A 22,638-nucleotide genomic window follows, 5' to 3' on the forward strand; every position below is an offset into this window, starting at 1 on the left:
GCATTTTTCTCTATTCCTGTAGCAGCAGAGTGCAGGCCGCAGTTTGCTTTCACCTGGAGAGGCATCCAGTACACGTGGAATCGCTTGCCCCAGGGGTGGAAACACAGTCCTACCATCTGCCATGGACTGATCCAGACCACACTGGAGCAAGGTAAAGCTCCAGAACACTTGCAGTATATTGATGACATCATCGTATGGGGCGACACAGCGAAAGAAGTCTTCGAGAAAGGTGAGAGAATAATTCAGATTCTTTTGGATGCTGGTTTTGCCATAAAACGAAGCAAGGTCAAGGGACCTGCACGAGAGATCCAGTTTTTAGGAATAAAATGGCAAGATGGCCGTCGTCAGATCCCAATGGATGTGATCAACAAAATTGCTGCAATGTCTCCACCTACTAATAAAAAGGAGACACAGACTTTCTTGGGCGTTGTAGGTTTTTGGAGAATGCATATTCCTGACTACAGCCAGATTGTGAGCCCTCTCTATCGAGTGACTCGTAAAAAGAACCAATTTGAGTGGGGCCCTGAACAACGACAAGCCTTTGAACAAATTAAGCGTGAGATAACTCATGCGGTGGCCCTTGGACCAGTTCGGACTGGACTAGATGTTAAAAATGTGCTCTACACTGCAGCCAGAGATAATGGACTTACCTGGAGCCTTTGGCAGAAAGCACCAGGAGAAACCCGAGGTCGACCCTTAGGTTTTTGGAGTCGAGGATACAAAGGATCTGAGGCCAACTATACTCCAACTGAAAAAGAGATACTGGCAGCATATGAAGGAGTTCGAGCTGCTTCAGAAGTGATCGGTACTGAAGCACAGCTCCTCCTAGCACCTCGACTGCCGGTGCTGAGCTGGATGTTCAAAGGGACAGTTCCCTCTCCACATCATGCAACCGAAGTTACGTGGAGTAAATGGATTGCATTGATCACGCAACGAGCTCGAATTGGAAGTCCCAACCGTCCAGGAATCTTAGAAGTGATTACAGACTGGCCAGAAAGTAAAGACTTTGGGATGTCTCCAGATGAGGAGGAAGTAAAACGTGCTGAAGAAGCACCACCGTATAATACGCTTTCAGAGACTGATAAGCAGTATGCACTGTTCACTGATGGATCCTGTCGTCTTGTAGGAAAACATCGAAGGTGGAAAGCTGCTGTGTGGAGTCCCACACGACAAGTTACAGAAGCCACTGAAGGACAAGGTGAATCTAGTCAATTTGCAGAAGTGAAAGCCATCCAGCTGGCTTTGGACATTGCTGAACGAGAGAAGTGGCCAATACTTTATCTCTATACTGACTCATGGATGGTAGCAAATGCCTTGTGGGGGTGGCTACAGCAATGGAAGAAAAGTAACTGGCAGCGCAGAGGTAAACCCATTTGGGCTGCCACACTGTGGCAAGACATTGCTGCTCGGCTAGAGAGCCTGCCTGTGAAAGTTCGTCATGTAGATGCTCATGTGCCTAAAAGTCGAGCCACCGAGGAACATCTAAACAACCAACAAGCAGATCAAGCTGCTAAGATTAAAGTAGCTGAGGTGGACTTGGAGTGGCAACATAAAGGTGAACTTTTCCTAACTCGGTGGGCCCATGATGCTTCAGGGCATCAAGGTAGAGATGCAACATATAAATGGGCTCGCGATCGAGGGGTGGATTTAACTATGGACACTATTTCACAGGTTATTCATGAATGTGAAACTTGCGTCGAAATCAAACAAGCAAAACGGTTAAAGCCTGTATGGTATGAGGGGCGATGGTTAAAGTATAAGTATGGAGAAGCTTGGCAAATTGATTATATTACACTTCCACAAACACGTCAAGGTAAGCGTTATGTACTTACAATGGTGGAAGCAACCACAGGATGGTTGGAAACATATGCTGTACCTCATGCTACAGCCCGAAATACTATCTTGGGCCTTGAAAAGCAAGTCCTTTGGCGACATGGTACGCCAGAAAGAATTGAATCAGACAATGGTACTCATTTCAAAAACAGTATTATAGACAATTGGGCCAAAGAACATGGTATTGAGTGGGTATATCATATTCCATATCATGCACCAGCCTCTGGGAAAATTGAAAGGTACAATGGTTTGCTAAAAACTACACTAAAGGCACTTGGTGGTGGAACCTTTAAAAACTGGGATTCACATTTAGCAAAAGCCACTTGGTTGGTCAACACCAGGGGAACAACCAATCGAGCCGGGCCTGCTCAATCAGAAATTCTACAGACTGTAGAAGGAGATAAAGTCCCTGTAGTACACATGAAAAATATGTTAGGAAAGGCAGTCTGGGTTACTCCTGCCTCAGGCAAAGGCAAGCCCATTCGTGGGATTGTTTTTGCCCAGGGACCTGGCAGCACCTGGTGGGTGATGCTTAAGGATGGAGAAGTTCGGTGTGTACCTCAAGGGGATTTGAGCTTAGGCGAAAATATTCAATACTGAACTGCATGATGTGAATTGTCGTACTAACAGTATTTAATAAGTGTCTTTCAGATCAAGACAGCGATGATGAAACTAGAGCTAGCTTCTTCGAGTGGCGCCTGACAACTTCTTCAAAGTTGATGTCTTTAACCCACAAACAGTGGTCATGAAATGCACTTGTACCATTTTTCCTGCCCTGGGAGACTGTTGTGACAAAATGAACTTAATGAACTTTTTAAAGGATGGTCCACTGATTAAGATTAATTACTCCTGGGTATATATGTACATATGTATATATATATATATAGTAGTAGTGATTCATTAGATTGTATTGATAGATTGTATTGATAAGGTCTAAGCATTCAGTGAATGGCATATTATAAGGGGTGGAATGTCCTGGTTTTGTTAAAAACAAGTTTCTCTTTCAGTGAATTTTGCCTGTCAGCTAAAGCCTTCATATTAACTGCATTTTCCTGGAGAACCAGACACATGTTTTGGTAAAACTTAGCAATGGAATGCAAACTTATTGATAAGCATGGATGGACATCTCGCGAGAGGGGCGACGAGGAACAACTGACCAACTGTGTATAACATTCCATTCACGTGAATACTTCATATAAAATGGGAGATCACAAGGATCTCGGCCCTTTTTCCTTTTTTCCCTATGGCCGACATTAGGAGAGGACCTTGCTAGTCGTCCCTGCGAACTGAGGCCTAGTGACAGACTGAATCCAGCTCTGGTTGGCTGTGGAGTCTAATCCAGGACTTTGGGTGCTGGCTCTGCAGTTGCTGAGACTTTCAAGATTGGTTTTGTATATTTTGTATTATTTTCTCTATTCTTATTAGTAGCATTAGTAAAACATCTTTAATTTTTCCAACTCTCTTCTCTCTGTCCTTCTTTTTCTCTTCCGATCGCCTGTCCCGAGTGGAAGGGGGGAGAGGGAGGGGCAAAAGGGGGAAAGTGGGGGGAAGAGGGGGTTAACAATACATCTGCCAGGGTTTTATTGTCACCCCGCGATCTTAACCCTCGACACTGAGCAACAAAACAGGGCTTAAGGGCAGTGAGTGGAAAACGGCCACAGTATCACGATATCACGCTATGTTTGGGATTGGAAGGGACCTCAAAAGATCATCTAGTCCAATCCCCCTGCTGGAGCAGGAACGCCCAGGTGAGGTCACACAGAACATGTCCAGGCGGGTTGGAATGTCTTCAGAGAAGGAGAATCCACAACCCCCCTGGGCAGCCTGGGCCAGGCTCTGTCACCCTTACTGAGAAGAAGTTTCTTCTCAAATTTAAGTGGAACCTCTTGTGTTCCAGCTTGATCCCATTACCCCTTGTCCTATCATTGTTTGCCAACGAGAAGAGCCTGGCTCCATCCTCGTGGCACTCACCCTTTACATATTTATAAACATTAATAAAGTCACCCCTCAGTCCCCTCTTCTCCAAACTAAAGAGACCCAGCTCCCTCAGCCTTTCCTCATAAGGGAGGTGCTCCACTCCCTTAATCATCTTTGTTGTCCTACGCTGGACCCTCTCCAGCAGTTCCCTGTCCTTCTGGAACTGAGGGGCCCAGAACTGGATACAATCTTCCAGATGTGGTCTCACCAGGGCAGAGTAGAGGGGAAGGAGGACCTCTCTTGATCTACTAACCACCCCCCTTCTAATACACCCCAGGATGCCATTTGCCTTCCTGTCCACAAGGGCACAGTGCTGGCTCATGGTCATCCTGTTGTCCACCAGGACCCCCAGGTCCCTTTCCCCTACACTGCTCTCTAATATGTAATTTCCCAACCTAAACAAGAACCTGGGGTTGTTCCTGCCCAGATGCAGGACTCTACACTTTTCCTTGTTAAATTTCATTAGGTTATTCCCTGCCCAACTCTCCAGCCTGTCCAGGTCTCTGATGGCAGCACAGTCTCTGGCGTGTCAGCCACCCCTCCCAGCTTGGTGTCATCAGCAAACTTGCCGATAGTGCACTCTATTCCCTCGTCCAAATCGTTAATGAATATATTGAATAATACCGGCCCCAGTACTGACCCCTGAGGCACTGCACTAGATACTGGCCTCCAACTAGACTCCGCACCATTGACTACCACTCTCTGGCTTCTCTCCTTAAGCCAGTTTGTAACTCACCTCACTACTCTATTGTCTAGACCAAACCCCCTCAACTTGGCAACTAGGATGCTGTGGGAGACTGTGTCAAAGGCTTTACTGAAGTCAAGGTAGACCACATCCACCGCTCTGCCATCATCCATACACCTTGTTACATTCTCATAAAAGGCTATGAGGTTGGTCAAGCATGACTTACCCTTGGTAAAGCCATGCTGACTGCCCCTAATAACCCTCTTATCCTTGATATGCCTTGAGATGGCATCGAGGATAAGCTGTTCCATTACTTTCCCAGGGACAGAGGTGAGGCTGACCGGTCTATAATTACCTGGGTCCTCCTTCTTGCCCTTTTTGAAGACTGGAGTGACATTTGCTTTCCTCCAGTCCTCGGGCACCTCTCCCGTTTCCCAAGACTTGGCAAAGATGATGGAGAGAGGTCCAGCAATGACCTCAGCCAGCTCCCTCAGCACCTGTGGATGCATCCCATCCGGACCCATGGATTCATGGATGTCCGGACTATTTAATTGCTCCTTAACCCAGTCCTCATCGACTAAAGCAAACTCCTCCATTGACCTGGCTTCACCCGGGGTCTCAGGGGTACAGGGCTCCCCAGGACAGCCTCCGGCAGAGTAGACAGAGACAAAGAATCATTCAGTAATTCTGCCTTCTCTGTATCTTCTGCCACCAGGGCACCCACCTCATTCCTGAGTGGGCCTACATTGCCTCTGGTATTAGTTTTATCCGCTATGTATTTGAAAAAGTTCTTTTTGCTGTCCTTGGCCCCTCTCACCAGCTGTAATTCTAAGGAGGCCTTGGCTATCCTACCTGCCTTCCTACATCCTCTAACAGCAGCCTTATATTCTTCCCAAGTGGCCAGCCCCTGCTTCCATGACCTGTAAACTCTCCTCTTCTGCTTGAGCATACCCAACAGATCCCTATTCAACCACACAGGCCTCCTGGCTCCCTTCCTTGACTTCCTACGTGTGGGGATGCTCTGATCCTGAGCGTGGAAGAAGCAATCTCTGAATGCAATCCAGCTCTCTTGGGCCCCTTTTCCTTCAAGCAGTCTTGCCTATGGGATTTCCCCCAACAATTACTTGAAAAGGCCAAAGTTGCCCTGCTAAAGTCCAGGGTTGCAATTCTACTCGCTATTCTGTTCCTGCCACACAAGATGCCGAACTCCACCATCTCGTGGTCACTGCAACCCAGGCAGCCCTCAACCTTTACTGCTTCGACCAGACCCTCCTTGTTAGTGAGGATGAGATCCAGCAGTGCACCTCTCCTAGTCGGCTCCTCCACCATCTGCATGAGGAAGTTCTCATCAATGCACTGGAGGAACCTCCTGGACTGTGGCTGGCTGGCTGAATGGTCCTTCCAGCAAACATCAGGGAAGTTAAAATCACCCACAACAACCAGGGCCTGTGACTGTGAGGCCACTCTCAGCTGCCCATAGAAGGCCTCATCAACTTCCTCAGCCTGATCGGGTGGCCTGTAACAGACGCCCACAACAGTGTCACCCCTGCCAGCCTGCCCCTTGATTCTGACCCATACACTCTCAACTCGCTCATCATCCACTCCTGGGCAGAATTTAGTACATTGTAGTTGCTCTCTCACATAGAGAGCAACTCCAACACCACCCCTGGCCGGCCTGTCTTTTCTGAAAAGGGCATAGCCATCCATGACCCCATTCCAGTCATGTGAACTGTCCCACCATGTTTCTGTAATTGCCACCAGATCATAATCTCCCGACCGAACACAGGATTCTAACTCCTCCTGCTTATTCCCTCATGTCAGAGAAGGAGATCAGGTTGGTCAAGCAGGACCTGCCTTTCATCACCCCATCCTGACTGGGCCTGATCGCCTGGTTGTCCTGTACGTGCTGCATAATGTCACTCAACATGATCTGCTCCATGACCTTCCCTGTCACCAAGGTCACACTGACAGGTCTGCAGATCCTTGGATCCTCCTTCTGTCCCTTCTTCTTACATAAGCAGCACATTTGCCAACCTCCAGCCAACTGGGACCTCCCTGCTGAGCCAGGACTGCAGATAAATGATGCAAAGTGGCTTGGTGAGCACCTCTGCCAGCTCCCTCAGTACCCTTGGCTGGATCCCATCAGGCCCCATAGATTTGTGAGTGTCCAACTGGTGTAGGAGGTTTCCAACCATTTCCCCTTGGATTCTGGGGGCTTCGTTCTGCTCCCTGTCTTCTACATCACAGGCTTGGTGTTCAGAGAACAACTGGTCTTATTAGAAAGACTGAGATGAAGAAAGCATTAAAGCATTTTCCTCATCCTTTGCCCTGTAATTGCCCCCACATCCAGTAAAAGATGGAGATTCTCATTAGCACTCCTTTTGCTGATAATGTATGTCTAGAATCAATTTATTGTATTTAGCAACAGTACTTGGATCACGTTGTAGTAGCACTTCCGCAATTCTAATTTTCCCCCTGTACAACCTCACGACATCCCTGTAGTACTCCTGAGTTATCTGCCCCTTCCTGCAAAATTAATAACCTCTCTTTGTTATCCCGAGATCCAGCTAACGTTCTCTGTTTAGTCAGGATGCTCTTATTCCCCACAGCTTCATACTTTCACACATGCAGACTCTCTTTCGCACGTGACCGAATGTTCTGGAACCTTATCTCAGAAAGCACGCCTGCAGCTCTCTTGCTCCAAAACTTTGTGAAGTATAACAAATCCACCCAGCTACAAGCTTAAAAGAAGGATGGGCACCAAGGCATGCACAAAGTAAACCCAATCTGGAAGCCAGGCCTAAAGACATGATAAGAGACATATTAGCAAAGAGAAACCGAACACCATATAGGAGGCAGGTCCTCAAGCCTGGCACAGCTCCAAAGCCCAGACCAGCCTGATGGAGCTACAAGGAAATCCAGCTCTGTGCTCACAATGCACCTGCAAACCACACTAGTGCCATGGGATGACCTCACTGACGACACCCCACCTCTGCTACGCCATGGCCGCGTTCTCTGCCCACTTAACATGCGCCATCAAAGTCAACTCTTCAGCCTCTAATGCTCGCACTTCAAAGCTGCCGCCAGGGCCAAGTGGACACGTCCTCAAGACAAGCACAAGAAATTGGAGCATTGCGGGAAGGAAAACACACCCTCCTCATTCCTGGCCAGGCTGCGGCATCAGACAGCTGCTGGCTGCAAAATGCGGACATGCGCAAAGCCTGTCCCGCCCCTCGCGGACCGGCATAAAAGCCGGCCCAGCGCCTCTCTCCCTCACACACTCTCCTGACGCCTTCTCCTCCCTCCGCGCTCAATAAGGTGAGCCTCAAACCCCCTTGTCCTCCTTCTCCTGCCCCGCCTGGCCCCTCTCTTCCAACACGCTCTGCCCCCAGCCTCAGCAGCCCTCACGCCTCCCCACCGCCACGCTCCCCACAGCCCCACACCAGCCTCCCCACTCCCTCGCCCTCCTGCAGCACCGCTCCTCGCAACCTCAGCCCCCTGTGCTTGCTCAACAGCCTCTCGTCCCTTCCAGGGCCCCTCCACACCACACACATGGCCTGCTACGACGCCTGCCGCCCCTGCGGACCGACTCCGCTGGCCAACAGCTGCAACGAGCCCTGTTCCCTGCAGTGCCAGGACTCCCGCGTCGTCATCCAGCCTCCCGCCGTGGTGGTCACCCTGCCAGGACCCATCCTCACCTCCCACCCCCAGAGCACCGCCGTCGGATCCTCCGCATCGGCTGCCGTGGGCAACAACCTCGGTGCCCAGGGAGTTGCCACCAACTCTGGCGCCTTTGGCTACGGCTTTGGCTATGGCTTTGGAGGCCTGGGCTGCTTTGGCGGCAGAAGGGCTGGATACATCTGCTAAGGGCCCTTGCCACCTCCCCTGACGCCAACCACACAGACCCTGGAAGCAACGGAATGGATTGAGGACACGCACCTCTGGGCCCTTGCAGGCACATGGACCTGCTGTCCATGGCTCCTCCTCTCCGGGCACCCAGCACCGAAGCAATGAAGGGGACAGCCTGGGCTGCCTTCATTCCTTGCCAAAGGACCTTCTCCTCTTCTCCCATCTCTTTCTCTGTACCTCAGACTTGCTCTCTTCCACTTGGTACTCCTACCTTTGCACTCTTTTTGGTCCCAAATAAAGTTCTCTTGCACTCCAGCCTGAGATGTCTCCTCTTCTTTTTTTCTGCCATGGTTCATCCAATCTGACAGAGCAACAAAACAGGGCTCAAGGGGCCATCAAGCTGGTGGGTGGAAAATGGCCACAAGACTTCTCTTAGCAAGTAAGTCTTCAGGAACATCACTCACGTGCATTTGGTGGCCTTCCAATTTGTCATACAAGCCCTTCACTTACTCCAGAAAAAGGCTTGGAAAGTGTCATGCCCTTCTACCCTGGCCTCTCGCCCAAGCTCCTCGTGGCAGCAGCTACTTCTCCAAATCACTTCCTCAGCACCACTCGCTGCCCATCACAGCAAACAGAATCATCGAGTGCACAAGGAACCTCTGGAGACCATCTCCTTCAAACCAACCTGCTCAAGTATGGTCAGCACGATGAGGCTGTCCATGCAACGTCCAATGAGGTGCTGAGTATCTCCAAGGATGGAGGCTTCACTATCTGACTATGCAACTAGTTCCACTGTTTGACCACCCTCTCACTGAAAAATCATTGCCTCTCCTCCAAGGAAACAGCACAGCTTCTCTGCTTTCTCCATTCTTCCATGGCCTGGCTGTGGGCACCAATGACAAGAGTCACATTCACTTGTCCTTGTTCCCTTTGACTTCTACCTATGCTGCCTTGTCTCCTGTCTTAAAAACCTCATCTACACGTCTTTTAATTACCTCCAGGGATGGTGACTTCACCACTTCCCTGAGCACCCTCTTCCAATGCCCGACAACCCTTCCTGGGAGACATTTTTCTTAATAGCCAATCTACACCTCCAATGGCACTACTTGAAGCCACTTCTTCACCTCTTAGTTTTTGCTACTTGAGAGAAGAGAACAACATCCTCCTCTCTACACCCTCCTTTCAGGCAGTTGCAGAGAGAAAGAAGATCTCCCTTAAGCCTCCTGTTCTCCTGGCAAAACACCCCCAGATCCCTCAGCTTCTCCCCATCCCACTTGTGCTCCAGATCCTTCAACAGATTCGTTGCCCTTCTCTGAACCCCCTCCAGCTCCTCAAAGGTCGTTCTTGTCATGATGGGCTCAAAAGTGAACGCCAGATTCTAGGTGCAGCCTCACCAGCACCAAATACAGGGGGATGCTCACTGCCCTGCTCCTGCTGGCCACACCAGTGATGACACAGGCCAGAATGCTGTTGGCCTTCTTGGACACACGCTGGCTCATGTTCTGCCAGCTGGTCACCAGTAGCCCAGGTTCTTTTCCAACAGGCAGCTTTACAAACTGTCTTCCACCAAGCCTCCAGTGTTGCTTAGCGTGGTGGTGATGCAGCTGCAGAACCCGACACTTGGCCTTGTTGAACCTCAGACAATTGCCATCTTATCATCGATCCAGCCTGCCCAGATCCTTCTCTAGAGAATTCTTAGTGTCCAGCAAATCAATCTTCCTGCCCAACTTGATGTCATCTGCAAACGTACTGAGGATGCACTCCATCCCCTTGTCCAGATCATGGACAAAGATATCAAACAGAACTGGACCCAGTACTGAACCTCAGGGAACCCCTCTTGTGAGCGGCCACCAACTGCATTTAACTTCAGTTACCACAACTCTTTGGGCCCAGTGATCCAGCCAGTGTTTTAGCCGGTGAAGATTATGCCCGTCTAAGCCATGAGAAGACACTTTCTTTAGGAGAAACAGTATAAAGACTCTACTAAAGTCTAGGTAGACAACTTGGACAGCCATTCCCTCATGCACTAAGCAGGTCATCCTGTCATGGCAAGGGTCAGGTTAGTCAGGCACAACTTGTCTTCCATAAACACACGCTGACTGGGCCTGATCTCCTGCTTGTTCTCTGCGTGCGGCGTGATGGCACTCAGCTTATCTTTTCCATAAACTTCCCTGGCACTGAGGTCAGACTGACAGGACTGTAGTTTCCCAGATCCTTCTTCCAGCCCTTCTTCTATATAAGTCTTACATTTGCCAATGTCCAGTCAACAGGGACCTCCTCAGTGAGTCAGAACTGCTGATAAATGATGGAAAGTGGCTTGGTGAGCACCTCCATCAGCTACCTCCGTACACTAGGGTGGATCCCATCAGGCCCAACAGACTGGTGCGTGTCTAACTGGTGGAGCAGGTCACCAACCATTTGTCTTAGATTCCTGGGGCTTCGTTCAGCTGCCCATCCCTCTCTTCCACCCCATGGAGTTGTGTAACTGGAGAACAACTCCTTCTACAATTAAGTGCTAAGGCAAAAAAGGCACTAAGGCATTTTCTTCATCCTTTGTCATTGTGTTTCCCCCTACCACTGCTAAAGAAAGGAGATTGTGTTTAGCCTACCTTTTGGTTCTAATTTCTCTGTACCAACTGTATTCATTGTCTTTTACGTCACTGAAGAGACTAGATTCTAGATGGGCTTCGGCATTTACAGTTTTCACAATAAAAACTTCACAACATCTTTCTGGTCCTCATGAGGCCAGGCCTAAAGACAGGCATAGCAAGGTGACAGGCAGGGAGGGAGTGACTACGGTACAACCAGGAGCCCTCATGCCTGAGAACACTGCAAAGCCACGACCAGGCTGCCAGGGCAGCAAGGAAATGAGGCTTCCTCTTCACAACGCATCCACAAACCACAGCCAGGCAGCTTTCCAGCCACTCCTCCACAAGCCTGTAGCGTTCACGGGATTGTGGTGACCCAACTGCAGGGCCCAGAACTTGGCCTTGTTGAATCTCACGTAATTGGTCTCGACCCATTCATCCAGCCTGTCCAGGGGCCTCTGTAGAGCCCTCCTACCCTCCAGCAGATCAACACTCCCACCTCACTTAGTGGAGTCTGAAAAAAAGGGCACACCTGATAGATCCCTTCATCCAGGTAATGGAGAAAGATATTCAACAGAAATGGGTCAAGTAGGTAGCCCTGGTGAACACCCCTTGTGACCAGCTGCCGACTGGCTTAACTCAAGTTTCCACAACTCTTCAGCCTCAGCCATCCAGCCAGTGGTTTAGCCCGAGTAGAGGATGACCGTGCAAGCCATGAGCAGCCACTTTCTTTGGAGGAAATAGTGTCAAAGATCTTAATAAAGTCTTGGTAGACAAAATCCACAGCCATTCCATAATCCACTAAGCGAGTCCCCTTGTCATAGAAGGAGGTCAGGTTAGTCAGGCAGGACCTGCCTTTCATAAACACACACTGACAGGGCCTGATCACCTGCTTGCTTCTCCTGTACATGGAAGCTAATGGCACTCAGCATGATCAGCTCCATGACCTTCCATAGCACCAAGGTCGGACTGACAGAGCTGTAGTTTCCCAGATCCTCCTTCCAGTCTGTCTTCTAGATAAGCATCACATTTGCCAAGAGGCCTGTGACCCTGCTCTGCTGGCAAGATGGGGTTCTGGGCTGGGTTGACCTTGGCTGGATGGCAGGTGCCCACCAAGCTGATTTATCACTCCCTCTCCTCAATTGGATGCAAAAAGAAAATATGAGAAAGGGCTCCTGAGTCAAGGACAAGAAGATCATTCAGCAATTACTGTCACGGACAAAAAAGACACATCTAACTTTTCCAGCATCAGGTCCTCCACAGCCCGCAGGGGATCAACCACTGATGAGCAAAGATATTTATCACAGGAGGCAGGGGAATATCTGCTCTGGTGCCTGGGGCACCTCCTGCCTCTCTTTCTTCTCTGACCTTGCAGTCTCTAGACTCCTAGATTCTCATTTCTTTCTTCAAGTTATAGGGTCAGTCTTTCTTCCCCTTCTTAAATAAATTCTCATAGGGGTAACACCACCATGGGCGATTAGCTCTGAAACAGCCAGCAAAAAGTCTCTCTGGAAACCAAGTGGCACTGGCCCTACTGAACAAGCTGGAAGCTTCTGGAAACTTCTCAGATAAGCAACCACTGTAACTCCTTTGCTACCAAAGACTTTCCATGTAAAACAAGTATATCCAGCTAAAAGCTTACATGTGAGAAAGAACTAAAATACCCACAGACAACACTCAAGAGGAAAAGCCAGGTTTAAATACAAGCTTAGCAAGAAGACAGCAATGCAGAAGCCAAGCAAACACCACAGAAGGTACACCCACTAACACCCGGCACACATCCAAACTCAGACCAGCCCGCCAGAAATGGGAAGAAACAGTGCCTCCTCTTCATAAAGTAGCCGCAAGCCACATGAGTGCCCTGGGATGACCTCACTGACGACACTCCACCTCTCCTGCGCTTTGGCTGCATCCTCTGCCCGCCCTGACACGCGCCATCAATGCCATATCATGGTCATGTTTTAAAGCAGTAGGCAGATGAAGTTCTCATTGAGCTTTGGCCCTTCTAGTGTTCTCCCTGCAGAAACTCAAAAGACCCATGTAGTCCTTCTAAGTTGCCTGCCCTGTCTTACAGAGGTCATAAACTCTCTTTTCCTGAGTTCCAGCCAGTCTTCTAACCCACTAGGTCATCTTTCTGCAGCTCAGGACTCTGTTTCACGCATAGGGAAACTTCTGCAAGCTTCTGACAGAGAACAACCAAGCAGCTCCCTTGCAACCCAAACCGTGCCATGTAAGCCCAGTACACTCAGCTACAAGCTTGCAGCAAGAGGTGCAACAAGACACCCAGAAAGGAAACGCAGAGGGATAGGCCAGGCCTAAAGAAAGGCTTAGCGAGATGCTAGCAAGAAAGGGAGTGAAAGGACAATGGAAGTGGTAGCCCTCATGACTACAAAAGCTCAAAAGCCAGGATCAGCCTGTCAGGGCTGTGAGGAACTGGGACCCCCTCTTCACAAGGCAACCGCAAACCACATGAGTGCCATGGGATGATCTCACTGACGACACCCCACCTCTGCTACGCCTTGGCCGTGTTCTCTGCCCGCCCTGACACGCGTCATCAACGCCAAGTCTTTGGCCTCTAACGCCAGCACTTCAAAGCTGCTGCCAGGGCCAAGTGGACACGTCCTCAAGACAAGGACAAGAAATTGGAGCATTGCGGGAAGGAAAACACACCCTCCTCATTCCTGGCCAGGCTGTGGCATCAGACAGCTGCTGGCCGCAAAATGCCGCCATGCGCAAAGCCTGTCCCGCCCCTCGGGGACCGGCATAAAAGCCGGCCCAGCGCCTCTCTCCCTCACACACTCTCCTGACGCCTTCTCCTCCCTCCGCGCTCCACAAGGTGAGCCTCAACCCCCTTCCCCTCCTTCTCCTGCCCCGCCTGGCCCCTCTCTTCCAGCACGCTCTGCCCCCAGCCTCAGCAGCCCTCACGCCTCCCCACCGCCACGCTCCCCACAGCCCCACACCAGCCTCCCCACTCCCTCATCCTCCTGCAGCACCGCTCCTCGCACCCTCAGCCCTCTGCACTTGCTCTACAGCCTCTCGTCCCTTCCAGGGCCCCTCCACACCACACACATGGCCTGCTACAACGCCTGCGGATCCTGGGGACCCACCCCGCTGGCCAACAGCTGCAACGAGCCCTGTTCCCTGCAGTGCCAGGACTCCCGTGTCCTCATCCAGCCTTCCGCCGTGGTGGTCACCCTGCCAGGACCCATCCTCACCTCCCACCCCCAGAGCACCGCCGTCGGATCCTCCGCATCGGCTGCCGTGGGCAATGAACTCGGTGCCCAGGGAGTCGCCGTCAACTCCGGCGCCTTCGCCTTCGGCTACGGCAACGGCTATGGCTTCGGAGGCCTGGGCTGCTTTGGCGGCAGAAGGGCTGGATACATCTGCTAAGGGCCCTCGCCACCACCCCTGATGGACCACACCTACCGCATTGAAGCTACGGCATGGATTATCGACTCACCTCTGGACCCTTCTTGGCACGTGGACCTGCTGTCCATGGCTCTTCCTCTAAAGGAGCAAGGAAGATCTTGGTGCTCTGGCAAGATCTATGTCACAGAAGCAACCTCCAGCTGACGCTCACCCTACCTGCAGCTTATACTTGTCACCGCCTACTTGGTGCTCCTGCCTTTTCACTCTTGTCTTTCCTCAATAAAGGTCTCTTGCATCCCAGCCTGAGATATCTCGTTTTACTTTCTTCTCTCAAGGCTCTTCCAACCTCACCCAGCACAAAGCCAGGGCTCAGAAAGCAAACTGGACAGGGGGGAAAAAGGCCACAAGACTTCTCCCAGGAAATATGTCACCACCTATACCACCAAGAACACAGACCAGAATCTGGGGGTCTTCCACAACATCATACAAGCCCATCACTGCACCAAAGCAAGAATTTGACACGAGAACACTCTCCTCAACATGCCTCTGGTGAGACCTCCCTAGGACAACACACACTTGACCATCTTCCTTCCCCAGCATCACTCTCCGGCTCCACCAGGAGCACAATCACAGAATCATTTGGGATTTAGACTTTCCTCACGGGTTCACGGGTCCTGACAATTCTGTGGTCCAACACAGGCTTCCTACAGGGTCACACCTCCTGTGTGTGCATCCACCTGCTCCAGTGTCAGCTCCTCTACGGGCTCCAGGTGGTCATCTCCTCCACTGTGGACAACCCTTGTCTGGGAAGAAAATTTTCCTAATATCCAATCTAAACGTTCCCTGGCACAACTTAAGGCCATTTCCTCTTGTCCTGTCACTTGGTACTTGGGAAAAGAGACTGAATCCCTTCCTCACTACAACCTCCTTTCAGGTAGTTGCAGACACACAGGAGCTCTCCCCTCACTTTTCTTTTCTCCAGGCTATACAGCCCAAAACCCAAAGTGGGTCCTCCATCACAGTTGTGCTCCAACTTTTCACAAGTTTTGTTCTCCTTCTTTGAAATGGCTTAGGCGCTTGAAGGTCTTTCTTTCCCTCAGGGGCCCAAAACTGAACACACCATTCAAGGTGTGGCCTCACCAGTGCCAAGAATAGGGCATGGTCACCGTCCTGCTCCTGCTGGCCACACCAGTGCTGACACAAGCCAAGACGCCGGTGGTCGTCACAGTCACACACGCTGGCTCATATGTAGCCGCTGTCGACCCACACCCTCCAGGTCCTTGACCACCGGGCAGCTTTCCAGACACTCTTCCACAGCTCTTGACAATTACTGGAGTCTTGATGGCGTTGTGGTGACCCGAGTGCACGACCCGACACTTGACTTTGTTGAACGTCATGCAATTGCTCTCAGACCATTAATCCAGCTTTTCCAGGGCCATCTGTAGAACCTTCTAGCTCCAAGTGGCTCAACGCTCCTGCCTGTACTTGGTGTCATCTGCAGATGTACTGAGGGTGCACTCGATCCCCTCGTCCAGATCAAGAAGAAAGATTATTAAACAGAACTGGCCCCAGTATTTAACCAGGGGGAAAAGCACTTGTGAGTGGTCACCAAATGGATTTCACTCCAGTACCACAACTCTTTGGGCTCTGCCATCCAGCCAGTTTTTCAGCCATCAATGACTATGGTAGCCCAAGACATCAACACCCACTTTCTCTGGGAGAAACATGGTCAGCTAGTTGTCTACACACTAACACTGTCTATGTACCATGAGTAAACTTCCAGAACCTCTGCTCAGCTTCCAACTGTGTAGCTCCTCCTGACTAAAATCTGAAAAAATAAACCCTGCACACCCAGCTCATACGCAAGACACACACCAAGACCCCCAGAGATCGTAAGGAGCGTGGAAGGAAAGGATTATTCAGATGCAAGCAAGCCACACAGGGATCCTATTCCATGGAAGAGACAATTCCTCAAGGCCAGCACAGCTCCAAAGCCCAGAGCAGATTGTCAGCGTTGCAAGCAAATGAGGCCCCCTCCACACAATGCAACCGCAAACCACACGAGTGACATGGCATGACCTCAATGATGACACTCCACCTCTCCTGCGCTTTGGCTGCATCCTCTGCCCGCCCTGACACGTGCCATCAATGCCATGTCATGGTCATGTTTTAAAGCAGTAGGCAGATGAAGTTCTCATTGAGCTTTGGCCCTTCTAGTGTTCTCCCTGCAGAAACTCACAACACCCATGTAGTCCTTCTAAGTTGCTTGCCCTGTCTTACAGAGGTCATAAACTCTCTATTCCTGAGTTCCAGCCAGTCTTCTACCCCACTAAGTCATCTTTCTGCAGCTCAGGATTCTGTTTCACGCATAGGGAAACTTCTGCAAGCTTCTGACAGAGAACAACCAAGCAGCTCCCTTGCAACTCAAACCGTGCCACGTAAGCCCAGTACACCCAGCTACAAGCTTGCAGCAAGAGGTGCAACAAGACACCCATAAAGGAAACGCAGAGGGATAGGCCAGGCCTAAAGAAAGGCTTAGCGAGATGCTAGCAAGAAAGGGAGTGAAAGGACAATGGAAGTGGTAGCCCTCATGACTACAAAAGCTCAAAAGCCAGAATCAGCCTGTCAGGGCTGTGAGGAACTGGGACCCCCTCTTCACAAGGCAACCGCAAACCACACGAGTGCCATGGGATGACCTCACTGACGACACCCCACCTCTGCTACGCCCTGGCCGTGTTCTCTGCCCGCCCTGACACGCGCCATCAACGCCAAGTCTTTGGCCTCTAATGCTTGCACTTCAAAGCTGCTGCCACGGCCAAGTGGACACGTCCTCAAGACAAGAACAAGAAGTTGGAGCATTGCGGGAAGGAAAACACACCCTCCTCATTCCTGGCCAGGCTGTGGCATCAGACAGCTGCTGGCTGCAAAATGCTGCCATGCGCAAAGCCTGTCCCGCCCCTCAGGGACCGGCATAAAAGCCGGCCCAGCGCCTCTCTCCCTCACACACTCTCCTGACGCCTTCTCCTCCCTCCGCGCTCAACAAGGTGAGCCTCAACCCCCTTCCCCTCCTTCTCCTGCCCCGCCTGGCCCCTCTCTTCCAGCACGCTCTGCCCCCAGCCTCAGCAGCCCTCACGCCTCCCCACCGCCACGCTCCCCACAGCCCCACACCAGCCTCCCCACTCCCTCACCCTCCTGCACCACCGCTCCTCGCACCCCCACACTCTTGCGCTTGCTCAACAGCCTCTCGTCCCTTCCAGGGCCCCTCCACACCACACACATGGCCTGCTACGACATCTGCCGCCCCTGCGGACCCACCCCGCTGGCCAACAGCTGCAACGAGCCCTGTTCCCTGCAGTGCCAGGACTCCCGCGTCGTCATCCAGCCTCCCGCCGTGCTGGTCACCCTGCCAGGACCCATCCTCACCTCCCACCCCCAGAGCACCGCCGTCGGATCCTCCGCATCGGCTGCCGTGGGCAATGAACTCGGTGCCCAGGGAGTCGCCGTCAACTCCGGCGCCTTCGGCTACGGCAACGGCTATGGCTTTGGAGGCCTGGGCTGCTTTGGCGGCAGAAGGGCTGGATACATCTGCTAAGGGCCCTCGCCACCACCCCTGATGGACCACACCTACCGCATTGAAGCTACGGCATGGATTATCGACTCACCTCTGGACCCTTCTTGGCACGTGGACCTGCTGTCCATGGCTCTTCCTCTAAAGGAGCCAGGAAGATCTTGGTGCTCTGGCAAGTTCTCTGTCACAGAAGCAACCTCAGCTGATGGTCGCCCTATGTGCAGCTTTATATTTCTCGTCTTGTTCTTGGTGCTCCTGCTTTTTCACTATACTTTTTCCTCAATAAAGATCTCTTGCATCGCAGCCTGAGATGTCTCACTTTACTTTCTTCTCTCAAGGCTCTTCAAATCCCACCCAGCACAAAGCCAGGGCTCAGGAAGCAAACTGGATAGGAGGGAAAAGGGCCACAAGACTTCTCCCAGGAAATATGTCACCACCTATACCAGCAAAAACACAGAACAGAATCTGGGGGTCTTCCACAACATGATACAAGCCCGTCACAGGATCAAAAACACACAAGAACACTTTCATCAACATGCCTCTGGTGAGACCTCCCTAGGACAACACACACTTGACCATCCTTCTTCCCCAGCATGACTCTCCGGCTCCACCAGGAGCAGAATCACAGAATCATTTAGTATTTAGACTTTCCTGATGGTTTCAGAGGTCCTGCCAATTCTGTGGTCCAACACAGGCTTCCTACAGGGTCACACCTCCTGTGTGTGCACCCACCTGCTCCAGCGTCATGTCCTCTATGGGCTTCAGGTGGTCATCTCCTCCACTCTGGACAACCCTTTGCTGGGAAGAAAATTTTCCTAATATCCAGTCTAAACCTCTCCTGGTGCAACTTGAGGCCATGTCCTCTTGTCCTGTCACTTGGTACACTGGAAAAGAGACTGAATCCCTTCCTCACTACAACCTCTTTTCAGGCAGTTGCAGACAGACAGAAGGTCTCCCCTGACTTTCCTTTTCTCCAGGCTATACGCCCCCAGGTCCCAAAGTGGGTCCTCCATCACACCTGTGCTCCCAACTTTTCACAAGTTCCATTCCCCTTCTCTGAAATTCCTACCTTTCTCTTGTTTGTATCCTGAGTTCCAACCAAACCACTCCCTTCAGACAGGCTGGTCTTCTTCCCTGCCAGATCGTCTGCTACACACAGACACTGTCTATTTAACATGAGGAACCTTCCGGAACCTCATCACAGCTTCCAACTCTGTAGCTCCTTCCCTGCTAAAACCTTGACACATGAACCCTGCACACTCAGCTCATGAGGAAAACACACACCAAGACACACACCTGGAGATTTTTCTTTTTGTTAAGGTCCCAAAACTGCACCCACGATTCAAGGTGTGACCTCACCAGTGCCAAGAACAGGGGGTGGTCACTGTTCTGCTCCTGCTGGACACACTAGAGCTGACACAAGCCAGGACGCTGGTGGCCGTCACGGCCACACACACTGGCTCATATTCAGCCACTGTCGACCCACACCCCCAGGTCATTGACCACCGGGCAGCTTTCCAGACACTCTTCCACAAGCCTGTAACAGTCATGAGGGTGTGGTGACCAAAGGGCATGACTCAACACTTGGCCTTGTTGAACCTCATGCAACTGGTCTCAGCCCATTGATCCAGCCTGTCCAGAGCCATCTGTAGAGCCTTCATAGCTTCAAGTGGGTCAACGCTCCTGAATAAATTGGTGTCAACTGCACATGTACTGAGGGTACACTCAATTCCCTCAACCAGATCAAGAAGAAAGATATTAAACACAACTGTCCCATGGACTGAGCCCTGGGGAACAGCCCTTGTGAGTCCCCACCAACTGCATTTTACTCCAGTCCCCATAAACCTTTGGGTCCAGCCATCCAGCTAGTTTCTCAGCCATCAAAGACTAAGGCTGTCCAAGCCAGAAGCATCCACTTTCTCTGGGAGAAACAGTATCAAAGGCGTTACTAAAGTCTTGGTAGACGAAATTCATAGCAATTCTCTCACCCACCAAGTGGTTCTACTTGTCAGAGAAGAGATCAGGTTAGTCAGACAGGACCTGCCTTTCATAACCATACACAGACTGGGCCTGACCACCTCCTGGGTTGTCCTGTACGTGCGGCATGATGACACTCAGCATGATCTGCTCCATGACCGTCCCTGGCAGCAAGCTCAGACTGAAAGGGCTCTAGTTTCTCACATACTCCTTCCAGCCCTTCTTGCAGAAGAGCCTCACATTTGCCATCCTCCAGTCAACTGAGACTTCCCTGGGGAGCCAGGACTGCTGAGAAATGGTGCCAAGTGGCTTGGTGAGCATGTCCGTCAGGTCTCTCAATACCCTTGGCTGGATACCATCTTGTCCCATGTCCAACTGGTGTAGCAGGTTACCAACCATTTCCCCTTGGATTCTGGTGCTTCATTCTGTTCTTCATCCCTGTCTTCCAGCCCAGGGGGCGGAGCAGCCACAGAACTGTGGAATGTCTTACAGAGAGTCACCTTGAGTTACTGGAACGACCTTGACCAAAATGGAATGAGGAACCAAAATGTGTTTGTACAAGAAAAAACATTTACAACGTGTTAGCCAAATTGCCAGAGTGCCTGCAAGATGAAGTAAACCAATCACATGATAATTTTAAGCGCGTGAACATCTAGCGTAAGCCAATCAACACAGAAAGTTAAACGCGTGTACAACAGCAAGTAGCTATATGTGTAAGCGTCTTGCCTAAATAAAGAGTCTTTTGGCTCACCTGCATCACAAGTCTTTGTCATCAAGCCCTTCAGAGAACAACAGGTTTTGCAATTAAAGACTGAGGCAATGAGGACACTAAGCATTTTCCTCATCTTTTGTCTCTGTGTTTTCTTCCTGCGGCAAATAAATGAGGGAAATTCTCCTTAGCCCTCTGTTGCTGATCATGTATGTACAGAAACAATTTTAATGTGTTTTACAAAAGTGGCAGATCAACATCTAGATGGGCTTTGGCAATTCTAATGTGCTGCCTGCATAACCTCTCAACATCCTTGCAAAGCTCCTGAGTACCCTGCACCTTCTTCCAGAATTCCTACCTTTCTCTTGTTTGTATCCTGAGTTCCAACCAAACCTCTCCCTTCAGACAGGCTGGTCTTCTTCCCTGCCAGCTCGTCTGCTACACACAGACACTGTCTATTTAACATGAGGAACCTTCTGGAACCTCGTCACAGCTTCCAACTGTGTAGCTCTTTCACTGCTAAAACCTTGACACATGAACACTGCACACCCAGCTCATGAGGAAAACACACACCAAGACACCCACAGAGCTCAACAGGCGTGGAAGGAAAGGCTTAGTGAGATGGAAGCAAAGAAGGCTGGGAAGAAACACCATCCAGAGGCAATTTTTCAAGCCTGGGTCAGCTCCAAAGCCCAGACCGGCCTGCAAGGCTTGGACGAAAGGGGTCTCCCTTTACAAAGCAGCTGTAAACCACATGGGTGCCATGGGATGACCTCACTGACGACACCCCACCTCTCCTACGCTGTGGCCGCGTCCTCTGCACACCCTGACATGCGCAATCAACGTCAAGTATTCGGCCTCTAATTAACGGACTTCAAAGCTGCTGCCAGGGCCAAGTGGACACGTCCTCAAGACAAGCACAAGAAGTTGGAGCATTGTGGGAAGGAAAACACACCCTCCTCATTCCTGGCCAGGCTGTGGCATCAGACAGCTGCTGGCTGCAAAATGCCGCCATGCGCAAAGCCTGTCCCGCCCCTCGGGGACCGGCATAAAAGCCGGCCCAGCGTCTCTCTCCCTCACACACTCTCCTGACGCCTTCTCCTCCCTCCGCGCTCAACAAGGTGAGCCTCAACCCCCTTCCCCTCCTTCTCCTGCCCCCCTGGCCCCTCTCTTCCAGCACGCTCTGCCCCCAGCCTCAGCAGCCCTCACGCCTCCCCACCGCCACGCTCCCCACAGCCCCACACCAGCCTCCCCACTCCCTCACCCTCCTGCAGCACCGCTCCTCCCACCCTCAGCCCCCTGCGCTTGATCAACAGCATCTCGTCCCTTCCAGGGTTCCTCCACACCACACACATGGCCTGCTACGACGTCTGCCGCCCCTGCGGACCCACCCCGCTGGCCAACAGCTGCAACGAGCCCTGTTCCCTGCAGTGCCAGGACTCCCGCGTCGTCATCCAGCCTCCCGCCGTGCTGGTCACCCTGCCAGGACCCATCCTCACCTCCCACCCCCAGAGCACCGCTGTCGGATCCTCTGCATCGGCTGCCGTGGGCAATGACCTCGGTGCCCAGGGAGTTGCCATCAACTCCGGTGCCTTCGGCTACGGCAACGGCTATGGCTTTGGAGGCCTGGGTGGGTTCGGAGGCCTGGGCTGCTTCGGGGGCAGAAGGGGCCGCTACATCTGCTAAGGGCACTCGCCACCACCCCTGATTTGAACTACACACACCCTGGGAGCCAGGCAACGGATTGAGGATACGCAACTCTAGGCCCTTCCTGGCCTATGGGCCTGCTGTCTATGGCTCTTCCTCTAAACGAGCCAGGAAGATCTTGGTGCTCTGGCAAGATCTATGTCACAGAAGCAACCTCAGCTGACGCTCACCCTACCTGCAGCTTATAGTTACCACCGCCGACTTGGTGCTCCTGCTTTTCACTCTTGTCTTTCCTCAATAAAGGTCTCTTGCATCCCAGCCTGAGATATCTCGCTTTACTTTCTTCTCTCAAGGCTCTTCCAACCTCACCCAGCACAAAGACAAGGCTCAAGAAGCAAACTGGATAAGGGGATAAAGGGCCACAAGACTTCTCCCA

The 22,638-nt window shown here is 51.5% G+C and overlaps 3 protein-coding genes across 3 annotated transcripts; all 3 read left to right on the forward strand.

The window, feature by feature from the left end:
• Window positions 1–8,047: 8,047 nt before the first annotated feature.
• LOC308037335 (feather beta keratin-like) lies at window positions 8,048–8,362 on the forward strand (the record flags this gene model as incomplete). The annotated part of the gene is made up of 1 exon (XM_080339056.1): window positions 8,048–8,362. One exon carries the CDS (start codon window positions 8,048–8,050, stop codon window positions 8,360–8,362), a length of 315 nt encoding a protein of 104 aa, XP_080195182.1.
• A 9,216-nt stretch (window positions 8,363–17,578) lies between these two features.
• Window positions 17,579–17,893, forward strand: LOC308037608 (feather keratin-like; the record flags this gene model as incomplete). Its single annotated transcript, XM_080339496.1, has 1 exon — window positions 17,579–17,893. The coding sequence occupies one exon, from the start codon at window positions 17,579–17,581 to the stop codon at window positions 17,891–17,893; it is 315 nt and encodes a 104-aa protein (XP_080195622.1).
• Window positions 17,894–21,908: 4,015 nt separating this feature from the next.
• On the forward strand, window positions 21,909–22,241 carry LOC308037176 (feather keratin 1-like; the record flags this gene model as incomplete). The annotated part of the gene is made up of 1 exon (XM_080338732.1): window positions 21,909–22,241. The coding sequence occupies one exon, from the start codon at window positions 21,909–21,911 to the stop codon at window positions 22,239–22,241; it is 333 nt and encodes a 110-aa protein (XP_080194858.1).
• Between the last annotated feature and the right edge of the window lie 397 nt (window positions 22,242–22,638).

This window comes from Nesoenas mayeri (assembly GCF_963082525.1).
Source record: "Nesoenas mayeri genome assembly, chromosome: 2".
In the NCBI taxonomy this organism is placed as follows: Eukaryota; Metazoa; Chordata; class Aves; order Columbiformes; family Columbidae; genus Nesoenas; species Nesoenas mayeri.